General features: G+C 39.9%; 1 protein-coding gene across 1 annotated transcript in view; it reads left to right on the forward strand.

Moving 5' to 3' along the window:
• Positions 1-15,361: 15,361 nt before the first annotated feature.
• Positions 15,362-17,605, forward strand: part of LOC105465536 (clavesin 2) — a 71,706-nt gene continuing 69,462 nt past the window's right edge. Inside the window, exons 1-2 of the mRNA XM_011713988.2 lie at positions 15,362-15,500; positions 15,976-16,933. Coding sequence (XP_011712290.1) covers positions 16,545-16,933 — 389 coding nt within the window. The 5' untranslated portion in view covers positions 15,362-15,500; positions 15,976-16,544. The remainder of the gene's footprint in view (positions 15,501-15,975; positions 16,934-17,605) is intronic.

Genomic DNA, 17,605 nt, shown 5'->3' on the forward strand with positions numbered 1-17,605 from the left:
CTTGAGCAAATTATATCCTTTTGTGAAGGCCCTTATTAAAAGTAGAGTGTAACGTTGCAAAATAAAATAAAATAGCCAAAAACTTGATTTAATATGATCCATGAAATGAAAACTGTTAAAAATATTTGTATATATTATGTGTTATAATTTTAGATAAAACTCTTCAGACTAATAAGATTTAATATAATCACCTCCTTATTACTGCTCAGAAAGAAAGGAGAGCACTACAATCTCCACTGCATCTAACAGGATATCTGGAAAGCATTTCTATCACAAAGGGACTAGCCGGATCAATTCGCTGTTACTGGCTTCTGTGAAGGTGTGATATTATTGATAACACAACACTAAGATGAAATGAGAATTTGCCAACTATATTTGCAACATCAATTCTATGCAGTGCTTTTAAAGGCAATACCCTCATTTTAATTAACTTATATGTAGTTCTACCTAGATCTGAAAAAAAAGAAAGAAGAAACTGACGTAAACATCTGGAGGTAAGCACTTTGCCTATTAAATACAACAATGACAACGGTGATTGTGAATTATTCTCATGACAATGATGATTGCCAAATTATTATTTCATTGTTCTTAATGTTCCCCTGTGTTTAGGAGACTCCTAGTTATGAACCCTGTAATACAGCAGGTCTCCCCAGAAACAGAAGACACTATGCTCCATGTACAGCCTGCAGAACCATAGCCAAGTAAACCTCTTTGCTTTATAAATTACCCAGTTTCAGGTATTTCTTAATATAGTACTCAATGAGGATATTGATATTGATACAGAAAAGAGTCTGTTCTGAGAATTTGCCAACTACATCTGCAACATCTATTCTATGCAATGCTTTTAAAGGTAATACCCTCATTTTTAATTTAACTTATCTGTAGTACTACCTACAGATAATTTTGGTATCAGCTGTCACTTGTCTGTGGGTGATACTTGCAGATGATGAAATAAATAAGCACTGAAAAAATAAATACTAAAGGGAAAACTTAGAAATATGTTTTAACGCTTAAGTAAAATGCTTTGTTGTCGTTATGAACATGTGAGCTTTGGGTAGTGATTTAAAAATGCAGACATAGTTTCTTTTGGTGAATTAGTTTCTAAATTATACATTAAATATAGAGATAGAGCAGAAAGAAGATTCTAAAGTGTTTGGTCCCTTTAGATATATCAGGGGAACTGGTCTTTTGGGGTCTGAGGGCTAAATAGAACTTATAGGAAGTAAGTTGGCTTTACAAGGACAACATGATAGATCCCTGTGTTGACCATTTTAGTCAGACTCTTTTTTGTATCAATATCCTGATTGTAACAATGTAGCATAGTTTTATGTATTAGTCCATTCTTACATTGCTGTTAAGAAACACTTGGAACTGGGTAATTTATAAAGAAAAGAGGTTTAATTGGCTCATGGTTCTGCAGGCTGCCTAGAAAACATAGTGGGTTCTGCTTCTGGAGAGTCCTTAAGAAACTTACAATCATGGTAGAAGACAAAGAGGGAGTAGGTGTCTTACATGGCAGGAACAGGAGCAAGAGTTGAGGGAAGGTGCTACTCACATTTAAACGACCAGACCTCATGAGAACTTACTATCGTGAGGACATTACCAAGAGGGATGGAGCTAAACTGTTCATGAGAAACGTGGTCCCATGATCCAATCACCTCCCATCAGGCCCCACCTCCAAGAGTGGGAATTATAATTCAACATGAGATGTGGTGGGGACACAGATCTGAACCATATCATTTTTTAAGATGTTACCATTGGGAGAAACTGGGCTAAGGGTCCATGGGATCACTCTGTATTATTTCCTAAAACTGCAGTGAATGTATAATTTTCTCAAAATAAAAAGTTAAACAATAATTCCTAATTTTAAAGTTTAATTTAATTAAATTTTAAATCTACAAATCTCTTCCCATACTTTTGGTATCAGCTATCACTTGTCTGTGGGTCATACTTGCAGATGATGAAATAAATAAGCACTGAAAAAATAAATACTAAAGGGAAAATTTAGAAATATGTTTTAGTGCTTAAGTAAAATTCTTTGTTGTTGTTATGAACTTGTGAGCTCCCAGTAGTGATTTAATAATGCAGACATAGTTTCTTCTGGTGGAATAGTTTCTAAATATCTTCTAATTATATACATAAATATGGATAGAGATATAAAATTATAATCCCTGACATTAAAAAATCGTCTACTAGTAATAAGAACATTTGGAAACTGGCTTAAGTTATTCTTCAGTCTCGTAAGGAAAAAGAATCAGTTTAGGTATTTTGGGAGATCAATTCTCTGGCTGAGGATGTCTAGAAGTGACAATAAATATAAGCAAGTTCTGCTTAGAGATATCAGACAGTTACTATGGTAGAATCAGAGGAAGTTTAGATGATATAAATCCAGTACTTGGGGCTACTTTTTTCACTGGAGACACTTGATGATTGAAGAGAGAACAGCTTACCGTTTGAGAGGCTGACCACTACTTTTGACATCTTTGAAGTTCTGGGGGATTGGTTAGAGTCCATAGCTTATAAAGGGGAAGTGTATTAGAAGCATCATAGTCTGTTTTGCCTGCTATAACAAAAAATACTATAAACTGAATGGCTTATAAACAGCAGAAATTTATTTCTCACAGCTCTGGAGACTGAGAGGTCCAAGATCAAGCCACCAACAGATATGTCTGATGAGGGCTGCTTCCTGTTTCACTGATAGCCATCTTCTTGATGTAATCTCACATGATTGAATCGGTGAACAAACTCTATGGGGTTTGAAATAATAGCACTAATCCCCCCATTCATGAGAATTCTGCCCTCATGATCTAATCACCTCACAAATGCCCCACCTCCAAACACCATAACATTATGAATTAGGATTCTCCTTATGAATTTTGGAGGGAACATAAACATTCAGTTCACTGCAAGAAGTATACTTATCCTCATAGAGTGTGCAGCTCATTTCCAAACAATTTTATTCCCTGAAATGGGACTGAGTTGATCTGCAGTTCTAGTGCCCAACTGTCCATGAGTGCCAGTGTTTTTAGGTGACTGATAGAGGCCAATGTAAAAACTCTTTGGAGACAGATAACATCATCCTAGGCCTCAATTTATTTTGCAAGTGTAAGGACAAGTATATAATAAAAAGATAGAGTCATACACTGAAAAAGATAATGCAATACAACTAAAAATAAACATAATCAATAGATAAAATAATAAATAATGAACATATCTACCAGGGACCCAAATATTAGAGTTATTAAAGACTTTAAAATCACTGATTATTATGTACAAGGATATAGAAAAATATTTTGTGTGTGTATATTTCTGTGCATGTATCAAGTAGAAATCCTAAAATCAGAAAATACAATAATTAAAAGTAAGAATCAATGAGGCTGGGCGTGGTGGCTCATGCCTGTAATCCCAAAACTTTGGGAGGCCAAGGTGGGTGGATCACGAGGTCAGGAGTTCAAGATAGTGAAACCCTGACCAAGATAGTGAAACTCTGTCTCTACTAAAAAATACAAAAAATTAGCAGAACATGGTGGCAGGTGGCTGTAATCCCAACTACTCAGGAGGCTGAGGCAGGAGAACCGCTTGAATCCAGGAGGTGGAGGTTGCAGTGAGCCTAGATTGCATCACTGTACTCCAGCCTGGGTGACAGAGGAAGACTCCATCTCAAAAAAAAAAAAAAAAAAAAAAAAAAAGAAAGAAAAAAAAAAGAATTCAATGAAGAGACAGTGAAGACAGAGAGCAGCAAATTAGAAAGAGCTGAAGAGTGACTTAATAAACTGAAAAACACATTAGACAGAAAATATCCAAAATAAAAGATGGAGAGAAAAAAATGATGAATAATGCACATGATACAGTAAGAGATATAGAGAAAATAGTGAGGAGATACAATATGTGTATAACTGGAATTCCAGAAGCGGAGGAGAAATAAAATGAAGCAGAAGTGATATTTGAAGATGTCAAGACTTAGATCACTCCAAAATAGATAAGAGTCATCAAGATAGAATCAAGAAGCCTTATAAATGCCATGAAGAATTTTTAAAATGTATAAAAAGTAATATAAGAAAAACAGAGTGATAAAAGAGTAAAGCAATAGGTGGCTGGAAAGATGGCCGAATAGGAAGAGCTGTGGTCTGCAGCTCCTAGCAAGATCAACCTATAAGGTGGGTAATTTCTGCATTTTCAACTGAAGTACCTGTTTTATCTCACTGGGACTGGTTAGACAGTGGGTGCAGCCCACAGAGGGTGAGCCAAAGCAGAGTGGGGTGTTGCCTCACCCGGGAAGCACAGGGGGTTGGGGAACTCCCTCCCCTAGCCAAGGGAAGCCGTGAGGGACTGTGCCATGAGGAACAGTGCATTCTGGCTCAGATACTACACTTTTTCCATGGTCTTCACAACCTGCAGACCAGAAGATTCCCTCAGATTCCTATACCACCAGGGCCTTGAGTTGCAAGCATAAAACCGAGAGGCCCTTTGGGCAGTAACTGAGCTAGCTGCAGGAGATTTTTGTTTGTTTATTTTGTTTTGTTTGTTAATATACCAGTGGCACCTGGAATGACAATGAGATAGAACTGTTTATGCCACTGGAAAGGGGGGCTGAAGCCAGGGAGCCAAGTGGTCTAGCTCAGTGAATCCCACCCCCACAAAGCTCAGCAAGCAAAGATCCACTGGGTTGAAATTCTTGCTGCCAGGACAGCAGTCTGAAGTTGACCTGGGACACCTGAGCTTGGTACGGGGAGGGGCATCCAACGTTACTGGGGCTTAATAGGCAGTTTTCCCCTCAGAGTGTAAACAAAGCCCCCCGGGAAGTCCAAACTGGATGGAGCCCACCGCAACTCAGCAAAGCTGCTGTACCCAGACTGCCTCTTTAGATTCCTCCTGTCTGGGCAGGGCATCTCCGAAAGAAAGGCAGCAGCCCCAGTCAGGGGCATATAGATAAAACTCACATCTCCCTTGGACAGAGCACCTGGGGGAAGGGGCAGCTCTGGGTGCAGCTTCAGCAGACTTAAATGTTCCTGCCTCCTAGCTCTGAAGACAGCAGCAGATCTCCCAGTACAGCACTCAAGCTCTGCTAAGGGACAGACTGCCTCCTCAAGTGGGTCCCTAATTCCTGTGTCTTCTGACTGAGAGACACCTTCCAGCAGAGGTCGACAGATACCTCATACAGGAGAACTCCAGCTGGCATCTGGCAGATGCCCCTCTGGGACGAAGCTTCCAGAGGAAGGAGCAGGCACCAATCTTTGCTGTTCTGTAGTCTCCACTGGTGATACTGAGGCAAACAGGTTCTGGAGTGGACCTCCAGCAAACTCCAGCAGACCTGCAGCAGAGGGGCCTGACTGCTAGAAGGAAAACTAACAGACAGAAAGAAATAGCATCAACATTAACAAAAAGGATGTCCACACAAAAACCCTATCCGAAGGTTACCAGCATCAAAGATGAAAGGTAGATAAATCGACAGAGATGAGGAAAAACCAGCGCAAAAAGGCTGAAAATTCCAAATACTAGAATGCCTGTTCTCCTCCAAAGGATCACTACTCCTTGCCAGTAAGAACAAAACTAGACAGAGAATGAGTTTGATGAATGGACAAAAGTAGGCTTCAGAAAGTGGGTAATAACACACTCCTGCAAGCTAAAGGAGCATTTTCTAACCCAATATAAGTAAGCCAAGAACCTCAAAAAAAAAAGTTAGAGAAATTGCTAACTAGAATAATCAGTTTAGAGAAGAACATAAATGACCTGATGGAACTGAAAAACATAGCATGAGAACTTTGTGAAGCATGCACAAGTATTAACAGCCAAATCGATCAAGCAGGAGAAAGGTTGTCAGAGATTGAAGACCAATTTAATTAAATAAAGCATGAAGACAAGATTACAGAAAAACGAATGAAGAGGAATGAACAAAGCCTCCAAGAAATATGGGACTATGTGAAGAGACCAAACCTAAATTTGACTGGTGTACTTGAAAGTGACAGGGAGAATGGAACCAAGTTGGAAAACACTCTTCAGGATATTATCCAGGAGAACTTTCGCAACCTAGCAAGACAGGCCAATATTCAAATTCAGGAAATATAGAGAATACCACAAAGATACTCCTTGAGAAGAGCAACCCCAAGACACATAATCATCAGATTCACCAAAGTTGAAATAGAGAAAAAAATGTTAAGAGCAGCCAGAGAGAAAGGTTGGTTTACCCACAAAGGGAAGCCCATCAGACTAACAGCAGATTTCTCTGCAGAAATCCTACAAGTCAGAAGAGAGTGGGGGCTAATATTCAACATTCTTAAAGAAAAGAATTTTCAAACCAGAATTTCATATCCAGCCAAACTAAGCTTAATAACCAACGGAGAAATAAAATCTCTTACAGACAAGCAAATGCTGAGAGGTTTTGTCACCACCAGGCCTGCCTTAGAAGAGCTTCTGAAGGAAGCACTAAATATAGAAAGGAAAAACCGGTACCAGTCACTGCAAAAACACACCATATTGTAAAACATCATCGACACTATGAAGAAACTACATCAACTAATGGGCAAAATAACCAGCTAGCTTCATAATGACAGGATCAAATTCACACATAACAATATTAACCTTAAATATAAATGGGCTACATGCCCCAATTAAAAGACACAGACTGGAATATTGGATAAAGAGTCAAGTCCGATTGGTGTGCTGTATTCATGAGACCCATCTCACATGCAAAGACACACATAGGCTCAAAATAAAGGGATGGAGGAATATTTACCAAGCAGATGGAAAGAAAAGAAAAAACGGGGGTTGCAATCATAATCTCTGATAAAACAGACTTTAAACCAACAAAGATCAAAAAAGACAAATAAGGGCATTACATAATGGGAATGGGATCAATGCGACAAGAAGAGCTAACTATCCTAAATATATATGCACTCAATACAGGAACACCCACATTCATAAAGCAAGTTCTTAGAGACCTACAAAGACATAGACTCCCACGCAATTATATTGGGAAACATTAACACCCCACTGTCAATACGCGACAGATCAATGAGACAGAAAATTAACAAGGATATTCAGGACTTGAACTCAGCTCTGGACCAAGAGAACCTAATAGACATCTACAGAACTCACCACCCCAAATCAACAGAACATACATTCTTCTAAGCACCACATCACACTTACTCTAAAATTGACCACATAATTGGAAGTGAAACACTCCTCAGCAAATGCAAAAGAACAGAAATCATAACAAACAGTCTCTCAGACCACAGTGCAATCAAATTAGTACTCAGGATTAAGAAACTCACTCAAAACCACATAACTACATGGAAACTGAAAAACCTGCTCCTGAATGACTACTGGGTAAATAACAAAATTAAGGCAGAAATAAATAAGTTCTTTGAAACCAATGAGAACAAAGAACCAATGTACCAGAATCTCTGAGACACAGCTAAAGCAGAGTATACAGGGAAATTTATAGCACTAAATGCCCACAGGAGAAACGGGAAAGATCTAAAATCAACATCCTAACATCACAATAAAAGGAACTACAGAAGCAAAAGCACACAAACTGAAAAGCTAGCAGAAGACAAGAAATAACTAAGATCGGAGCAGAACTGAAGGAGATAGAGACATAAAAACCCTTCAAAAAATCAATGAATCCAGGAGCTGGTTTTTTGAAAAGACTAACAAAATATATAGACGGCTAGCCACATTAATAAAGAAGAAAAGAGAGAAGAACCAAATAGACATAATAAACAATAATAAAGACGAGATCACCACTAATCCCACAGAAATACAAACTACCATCAGAGAACACTATAAACACCTCTACTTAAATAAACTAGAAAATCTAGAAGAAATGGATAAATTCCTGGACACATACACCCTCCCAAGACTAAACCAGGAAGAAATTGAATTCCTGAATAGAACAATAACAGGTTCTGAAATGGAGGGAGTAATTAATATCCTACCAAACAAGAAAAGCACAGGACCAGACGAGTTCATGGCCGAATTCTACCAGAGGTACAAAGAGGAGCTGGTACCATTCCTTCTGAAACTATTCCAAACAATAGAAAAAGAGGGGCTCCTCCCTATCTCATTTTATGAGGCCAGCATCATCCTGATACCAAAGCCTGGCAGAGACACAACAAAAAAAAGAAAACTTCAGGAAAATATCCCTGATGAACTTCAGTGAAAAAATCCTCATTAAAATACTGACAAACCAAATCCAGCAGCACATCAAAAAGCTTATTCACCACGATCAAGTCGGCTTCATCTCTGGCATGCAAGGCTGGTTCAACATACGCAAATCAATAAATGTAATCCATCACATAAACAGAACCAAGGACAAAAACCACATGATTATCTCAATAGATGCTGGAAAGGCCTTCGATAAAGTTCAACACCCCTTCATGCTAAAAACTCTCAATAAACTAGGTATTGATAGAACATATCTCAAAATAATAAGAGCTATTTTTGACAAACTCACAGCCAATATCATACTGAATGGGCAAAAGCTGGAAGCATTCCCTTTGAAAACTGGCACAAGACAAGGATGCTGTCTCTTACCGCTCCTATTCAGCATACTATTGGAAGTTCTGGCCAGGGCAATCAGGCAAGAGAAAGAAGTAAAGGACACTCAGATAGGACTAGAGGAAGTCAAATTGTCTCTGTTTGCAGATGACATAATTATATATTTAGAAAACCCCAGCATCTCAGTCTAAAATCTCCTTATGCTGATAAGCAACTTCAGCAAAGTCTCAGGATACAAAATCAATGTGCAAAAATCACAAGCATTCCTATACACCAAAATAGAGAGTCAAATCATGAGTGAATTCCCATTCACAATTGCTACAAAGAGAATAAAATAACTAGAAATACAACTTACGAGGGATGTGAAAGACCCCTTCAAGGAGAACTACAAACTACATTTCAAGGAAACAAGAGAGGGCACAAACAAATGAACAACATTTTATGCTCATGGATAGGAATAATCAATATTGTGAAAATGGCCACACTTCTGAAAGTAATTTATAGATTCAATGCTATCCCCATTAAGCTATCATTGACTTTCTTCACAGAATTAAAAAAACTACTTTAAATTTCATGTGGAACCAAAAAAGAACCCATATAGCCAAGACAATCCTAAGCAAAAAGAACAAAGCTGGAGGCATCATGCTACCTGACTTCAAACTATACTTCAAGGCTACAGTAACCAAAACAGCATGATACTGGTACCAAAACAGATATATAGATTAATGGAACAGAACAGACGCCTCAGAAATAACACCACACATCTACAACCATGTGATCTTTGACAAACCTAACAAAACAAGCAATGGGGAAATAATTCCCTGTTTAATAAATGGTGTTGGGAAAACTGGGTAGCCATATGCAGTAAACGGGAACTGGACCCCCTTTCTTACACCTTATACAAAAATTAACTCAAGATAGATTAAAGACTTAAGTGTAAGACCTAAAACCATACAAACCCTAGAAGAAAACCTAGGCAATATCCTTGAGGACATAGGCATGGGCAAAAACTTCATGACAAAAACACCAAAGGCAATGGCAGCAAAGTCAAAATTGACAAGTGAGATCTAATTAAACTAAAGAGCTTCTGCATAGCAAAAGAAACTATCATCAGAGTGAATAGGCAACCTACAGAATGAGAGAAAGTTTTTGCAATCTGTCCATCTGACAAAGGGTTAATATCCAGAATCTATGAGGAATGTAAACAAATTTATAAGAAAAAAACAACCCCATCAGAAAGTGGGCACAGGGTATGAACAGACACTTCTCAAAAGAAGGCATTTATGTGCTCAACAAACATAAAGAAAAGCTCATCAGAAATATGCTGAAAATTAAAGATGAGAAGAGAAAATAAAATCAGTTAGAGACAGATATTACTTTCAAAGGAATAATGAAAAAATTGACAGTTAACTTTACTACAGAGATAATACAAGCCAGAAAAAAAGAAGCGAAATATTTAAAGTATTCAAAGGAAATAGCTGCTAATTTAGAATCCTATAGCTTACAAATATGTTTTTAGAGTAAAAGTAAAATAAAATAACTTTCAGACAAATAAAACAATTTATAACCCTCAGATCTGTACTAAAGGAAACATTATAATGTGTTCAAATGAAAAAAAAAATCACTACTATATGGAAACTCAGATACAGGAAGGAATAAAGAAGAGTAAAAAGGATACATATGGGGTTAAATCTAAAGCATTAATTCTCAAATTTCAGTGTAAATTAGAATCACTCAAAGGACTGAGCAGAAAACTTTGTGAGCCCCTGAATTTTAGGGAGGATTTCTGATTCAGTATGTCAGGCATGGGAGTTACATTTCTAACAAATTCTCAGGTAATTCTGATGTTGCTGGTCTGGGACCCACACTTTGGGAACCACTGAGGAATATTGGTTGTATAAAAAAATGTGGAGTTTAAAATTTACGTTAAATCACAGTCTACTCACATGTGAAAAATTATTTTTGTGTGACAACAGTTACCCTGTCTAGTAGGGAAAAAAAAAAGGTGATCTTTTCAACAAAGAGTCTCCATAAACGGTACTGAGTAAACAGGTTACTGACATGGAAAACAAATTACTTGACCTCTTTTTCACCTTATGTGCAAAACACAATCCGGTGAATTGCACGTCTAAATGTGAAGGGCAACAACAACAAAATTTCTAGATGGTATACTGGAGAATAAATATCTGAGTAATTATGGGATATTCTAAGCAGGACTCAAAAAGCACTCTTCATAGAAGAAAAACTGAATTACTTAAAAATTTAAAATTGCCGGGCGCGGTGGCTCAAGCCTGTAATCCCAGCACTTTGGGAGGCCGAGACGGGCGGATCACGAGGTCAGGAGATAGAGACCATCCTGGCTAACACAATGAAACCCCGTCTCCACTAAAAATACAAAAAAATTAGCCGGGCGAGGTGGCGGCGCCTGCGGTCCCAGCTACTCGGGAGGCTGAGGCAGGAGAATGGCGGGAACCCGGGAGGCGGAGCTTGCAGTGAGCCGAGATCACGCCACTGCACTCCAGCCTGGGCGACAGAGCGAGACTACGCCTCAAAAAAAAAAAAAAAAAAAAAATTTAAAATTATGTTGATTAAGAGACAGGGCTAAGAGAGTGAAAAACAAAAACAAGCCATGGACATGGAGAAGATATTCACGACATGTGCAAGTGACAAAGTGTTTATATTCAGAATCTATAAAGAAGCTCTACAATTCAATATTAAAGCAATCAACACCCCACTATAAACATCAGCCAAATCTCTGAAATGACACTTCACACAAATAATGTACAAATGGCCCAAAACAATGTGGAAGTTTATCCTCATTAGTAATGATGGGAAAGCATACCAAAACCATAATGCAGTACCCTTGTTCAGAATGGATAAAGTTAAAATTATAGACAATAATAAGATTTCTGAGAACATGTCACAGTAGGAACACTCATATATTGCTGGGGGGTTGGTGAAACAACCATTTGGAAAAGAGTTTGGCATTATTTACTAAATTTGGAGATGCACATCACATATGACCCAAACATTTTCATTCCTAGGTCTCTCCATGTGCACCAAAAGACATGTACCAGAATGTTAATACATCATGGTTCATAAGATCTGAAACTAACCCAAATTGAAAGCAACCCAAATTTCCCTCCACAGTAGAAGGGACACACATATTATAGTAGGTGTATAAAAATGCAATTCTAGGGCTGGGTGCGGTGGTTCATGCCTGTAATCCCAGTACTTTGGGAGGCCAAGGTGGGCGGATCACAAAGTCAGGAGTTCATAAGCAGCCTGACCAACATGGTTAAATCCTGTCTCTACTAAAAATACAAAAATTAGCCCAGAGTGGTGGTGCATGTCTGTAATCCTGTAATCTCAGCTACTCAGGAGGCTGAGGCAGGAGAATCACTTGAATCTGGGAGGCAGAGGTTGCAGTGAGCCAAGATCATGCCATTGCGCTCCAGCCTGGGTGACAGGGGAGACTCCGTCTCAGAAAATAAATAAATAAATAAATAAATAAATAAATAAATAAATAAATAAATGCACCATTACTGAATATGAGGGAGCTACTACATACAACAACATTGCCAAATCACACGAATTTAATATTGAATGAAAGAGGTCAATCATAACATTACATATGAATGATTACGTTTAAGTTCAGAAACAGAAAAACAAAATTATAGTTATTTAGTTGGTAAAATTAAAAACAAACAAACAAGGATTACTTTTAAAATAAAGACAGTATGGCTTCCTTTGTTGGAAAGAGGTCAGTAGTTAGGAGGGGAATGGGAGGGGGCTTTCCGGCTACTGACAATGCTTGGTTTCTTAACCTGGTTGGACACCTACATGTGTGTTTCCCTTGTAAGATAGAATTGAGCTGTATATCTTTATTTTGTGCTCCTTTTTGTGCATATATTTTATTTAACGATAAAGAGAATAAAATGTTTTAAAACGTAAACTACTGTCATTTTAAATTTAGCAGTAAACCAAACTCTTCTTTCTAGTTACTTGAAAATACCTGCAGTCCTTGATTTAATTATTTTTCCAATAATGCTTTAATTAATCCTTTTATTAAGATAATTTATTCTCATATTCCAGTTCCTACATTACTTTGCATTAATTTGGCAAGGTAAATTAATATTGAATGAAAATCAAATGCTCTGATGTCATCTGAATAAACACCTTGTTTAATTTTAGATGGCTTTGTGTATTCATTTTGGTTTCAGAACTGAGTCAAATGTATAAGTAGAGAGAGAATAACAGTATAATCACTAATGATTTGTAAATATGATTTAAAAATCTCATATATACCTAACTGACCCTATCCAACAATCCTAATGGGTGATAGAGACTATTTCTGTCATATGTTGATATGTTAAGATAAATTTATTTTAATAATAAATAACAAATATGTCATCTTTCAATATTGGTCATATCATATGCTGGGCAAAAAAAATAAATTTTATTTTATAAATTTCATTAAAAATATAGTCTAATATGTCCATCTCAGAGAACAAAGTTAAGCGATTGGTTTTTCATCAAGGTGAAAGATCTGCATTTTAACTCTACTTACAGGCTAACAAGTTAACTGGCTATAGTTTCATGGATGCAGATGGAAGATGCAAAACTCCTGGCTTAGAGATAAAGGATTTTGTCACTCAGGCATAGCAGGCAGTATGAGTATCTGCATATCTTGCACTGTTCCCTTGAGCTCTAATTCCCACAGAGCTAAGAAAGAGCATCAAGTGATACTGGCATAAACAGTGGGTGGCATTACAGTAGAGTAGCTCTGAGTTTAGGGAATTCAAATAAGCCTGCCTACCTTTTGGTCAGGAGAGGGATATCACAGATTTCAAGGCTTTGTTTCAGGTGGAGGTACTATCTCTATCTTCCAAGATCTTCCAAGACCATTTACTGTACAAATACCCTTGAAAAAATAGTCTAGGCAAAAGGGTAGTTAGTGCCTTGCTCATAAGACAGGTAGAAACACAATGGATCCAGGGAGAATTGTCTCACCATGTTGGTGATGACTCTAACCTCTTCATACAGTTGATACGAAACATAAATTTTCTTCAACCTCTAAAATATTAGACAAAAATGATTTTTTTCCAATTTCTAAAAATGAGAACCAAAAATTTAACAGTTCACATTGGATTCAGAATGCTTAGAAAGTCATAATCACTTAAAATCCTATAAGGACCTTATGTGAAGAGTATATATACAACACACACATGTATTAACATACATACACTCACCTAAGTGGTTTATTTTCTGCCTTCTCCATTTAAAACATAAATTCATTGACAATAATGACTGTGTATGTGTGTGTTTGTGTGTGTGTGTAATTTATTGTTTTATTCGAGTTCCTACATTAATTTGCATTAATTTAATAAATGCTCTAGCTCTACCATACAACCCTTTTCCTTCTTTCTTTTTGTCAGCACCATCGCCGTGAGAACAGCAAAAAAAGTGTGCCTGTATTTTGAGGGTTCTCGTAGTCATTAAAATTGAAAATGACAAGGTAAGAAATGTCAAGATAAGAAAATGACAAAATTTGCTTGTGTTGAAGACCACTTCCTATACACAGAATTCAGAAAAATGACCCACACCTCGTGGAACTCAGTAAATATTAGTTGCATTGAGTTAACTTCAAGACCCCATTCTACAGTTTGTAAGTCAAAAGTTGCTCTTAGTAACACGCTCAGTAATACGTGCTGTGTTTTGAAAATAGAAAATATCCCTTTTCCTTAAATCCGTAGTCATTTTAAGCGCAATGACTCCTGTTTATTTATAATGATTCTCATATGCAGATGTATACAACTGAAGGAAGGATGGTATGTGTTTCCAGAAATATTTGCTTTATCATGACATATGACTGAAGCACCTATTTTTTTCTTCCTTTGAGAATTATGTTTTTATTATCATTTACCCTCGTGCTCATTTTCATCCTCTCCAACAGAAATTTAGCGGGGAGACTGTATGGTTGAAAAACTACTCATGTAAGTTCCTCCGGAGGCTTAATCATAAACACATTGACTTGGAACCACTCTGGTCTTTTCTAAATTAAATATCTCTGTCTACAACAAATGCGAAAAGTACAAAATGTTTCCGTACTCCTTCTACATCAAAATTGCCTCCTACAGGAACTAGAAAATGCGTGTCAATATGAATTACCGTCTACAACAGCTACTCTCCCGGCCGATCTGGGGTCTTGCACACAAAGGGAGAGAGAGGGGCGTGGGGAGGCTGGAAAGCATCGCTGCACCCGCCCCCCACCCCGCTGGCCCGGCGACGTCCGCTCAGCAGCCTGCTGAGGAGTGGGGACGAAGAGCAGCCTAAACTTAGTGCTCGGGATATTTCGATGCCACCCAAATTGCCGTCCTACCCCAACCAGGCAGGGAGAGGAGCGGAGTGCGCTCGCGAGCTGAGTGAGTGCTTACGTCGCAGCGAGATCTGTGCTGGGATAATTAGAGAGGAGTTGGGCTGAGCCGAGTCCTCTTTTAGCAGCAGCAGCCGGAGCCGCCGCCGCAGCCCGGAGGGGCGCGCCCGACTCGGACAGCTCGGGAGAGCCCCAGGAGAGGCCAGCGCCGCACAGCAGCCGCCCGGCTTTTCCCACCGCCCCGGCTGCTCCCGGAGGGCGCACAAAGGCGGTGACCGCCCGAGTGGCCTTCTCCGTCCAGGCATTCGGGTCCTCCTCCCCACCTTCTCTCCCGAAGGCGAAAATGGCAGGGCCAGGCGAGGACCTGGCACAGCGGTGGCCCTAGCCCTGCGATCCCCACCCCTCCTGCTGGGAGAGGCTGCGGGCTGCCCGCGGACGATGTGGCCGCGGCTGCCCCCGAGCGCATCTTCGGCCCGGGTCCCTGCTGCCGCCTCTCTTCTCTGCTCCTTCCATCCCGCCCAGAGGAGTTGATGCCGCTGTCGCCGCCGCTGCCGCTGCTGAAGCCGCGGCTGATGGATGCCAGGGAGTGCCGCATTGCTTAGCGACCCCGCCTCCGGGTTTGCTGGTAGGAGCGGCTGCTCTTTCTTCTTTCTTGCTTTGGGGTTTTATAGAAAAGATAAGGACATTTTTATTTCATTCTCCCAACGCTCTCCCCTTCTCTTCGTTTTTGAAATGTGCATTCCCAGAGAGATCCCCGGTCTCCTCCTTCCCTCCCCCCTCCCCCCTTTTCTCCCACCCCGCGGCAAGTCCCTGGAAATGAAGGGCTAGAGGAAGGCAGAAGTTGGGGGTGGGGTTGGGGGAGCCCACGCTGGTACCGACGCCACCAGAACCCCTGCTGGTGCCTTATGAGATCACGGTGTATCTCAAAGGGGAGGTGGGAAGGTACGCTATCTGCAGAGTCTTCACCTAATTGGATCACAATAATCTTAAATCAATCACACAAATATGTCTCTTAAAAATATCGTCTTTGAATAAGTAGAGGGAGAAATAATCTCCTTTCTCCCCATCTTTCTCTCTGTCTCTTTTTCTTTCTGGCAAAGATGATCTCTCTCCGCCCCGGAGCTCCGCGCTGAAGAGCTACCTTATTATTAATCAGAATTTCCATCGCCACCCCTGGCAGGCGTATCCTTCAGCAGGGACCGCAGGAACATTCACAGTGCAGGGGCTGAGATGTGCGTGGGGGTTGTTTTTGTTACATCTTGGAAGAGAAGAGAAGAGGACAGTACCAAGATCAGAACCACCCGTGCTAGGTGGGATTAGGGGTGATTTGTTAGGAGAGAGAAAGGACAAGAAGAGGAGTGCAGAGCCCTTCAGGGGTTTACATCTCTTTAAAGGAAAGGGAAGAGGGAGCCAAAGTGGGGTGTTGTATTTTAGGGGGCTGAGGAAGAAGTTTACACCACCCCGTACCCCACCCCCACCCCAGTAAAGCTGGGGGAAAGTAGGAGCAACAGGGCACTTGATTGGACACCAAGATTATTAATTTCCTGTAGGGGAGAGGAAGCAGGCAGCAGGAGGTCTGGGGGCTGGAGTCTGGTGGTGGCAAGGGCCAGGTTTGCTTTGGGACAGTCAACAAGGGCTTCTGAGGGAAATCTCCGGGATAGGCAGAACAATGACTCATTTGCAAGCTGGTCTCTCCCCTGAGACCCTGGAGAAAGCTCGCCTGGAGCTCAATGAAAACCCAGACACGCTGCACCAGGACATCCAGGAGGTGAGGGATATGGTCATCACCAGGCCGGACATTGGCTTTCTGCGTACGGATGATGCCTTCATCTTACGCTTCTTGCGGGCTAGGAAGTTTCATCACTTTGAGGCCTTCCGCCTCCTGGCGCAGTACTTTGAGTACCGGCAGCAGAACCTGGACATGTTCAAAAGCTTTAAGGCCACCGACCCTGGCATCAAGCAGGCACTGAAGGATGGCTTTCCCGGGGGCCTGGCCAATCTGGACCACTATGGCAGGAAGATTCTAGTCCTTTTTGCTGCCAATTGGGATCAGAGCAGGTAAATCCTAAATCCAAACTTGTGTTCTCCTTTTACTCTCCCATTTTCCAGAATTTACCCCTAGTGGTGTCATGGTTTTGTAGATTTGATATTTTTGTTTATTCGGCTTGGAGAAAAGAGAAACAAACCAGGAGATGAGTTTTTGGTGGGTACCCTGGGAAGGGAGGAGGGCTTGTATTTTTGCTTTTAAAACTTACTTCATTAACACCCAGTTTCTACTGCAGCTTTAAGGTGCTACTTTAATCATGTTATTGCAACTAGATCTAAATCACTTAACTTGTAAATAAAGCTTCTCTATATGTTTCACCTTCCGAATAAGTTTATTAGGCTGGATAAACCAGTATGAAAATGAGGACAACTTTTCCTCCTTCTTCCTAAAAAAATTAAACTAGACTCATCATCATGGTCATCATCATCACATCATCATCGTCCTCTCTTTGGTACTGACCTTATATCTTTTAAGCGTAGCCTGGTGTTCGACCAAAAGCAAGTAGTTTTGTTGCTTGGGAACTTCTCTGCTTGATGATGTGTAGAAGAAGGAATAATATGATGTGTGTCCCTTCAATGAAAGGAAGAGTTTCATCCTCTGTCGCTGAGCATGCCTGCTGAAACTGAAAATGTACACTGACTGGTGTATGTGTTCTACACCTGCCACTAATCTAAAGAATCTGT

Source organism: Macaca nemestrina, chromosome 5 (assembly GCF_043159975.1).
Source record: "Macaca nemestrina isolate mMacNem1 chromosome 5, mMacNem.hap1, whole genome shotgun sequence".
Lineage (NCBI taxonomy): Eukaryota > Metazoa > Chordata > Mammalia > Primates > Cercopithecidae > Macaca > Macaca nemestrina.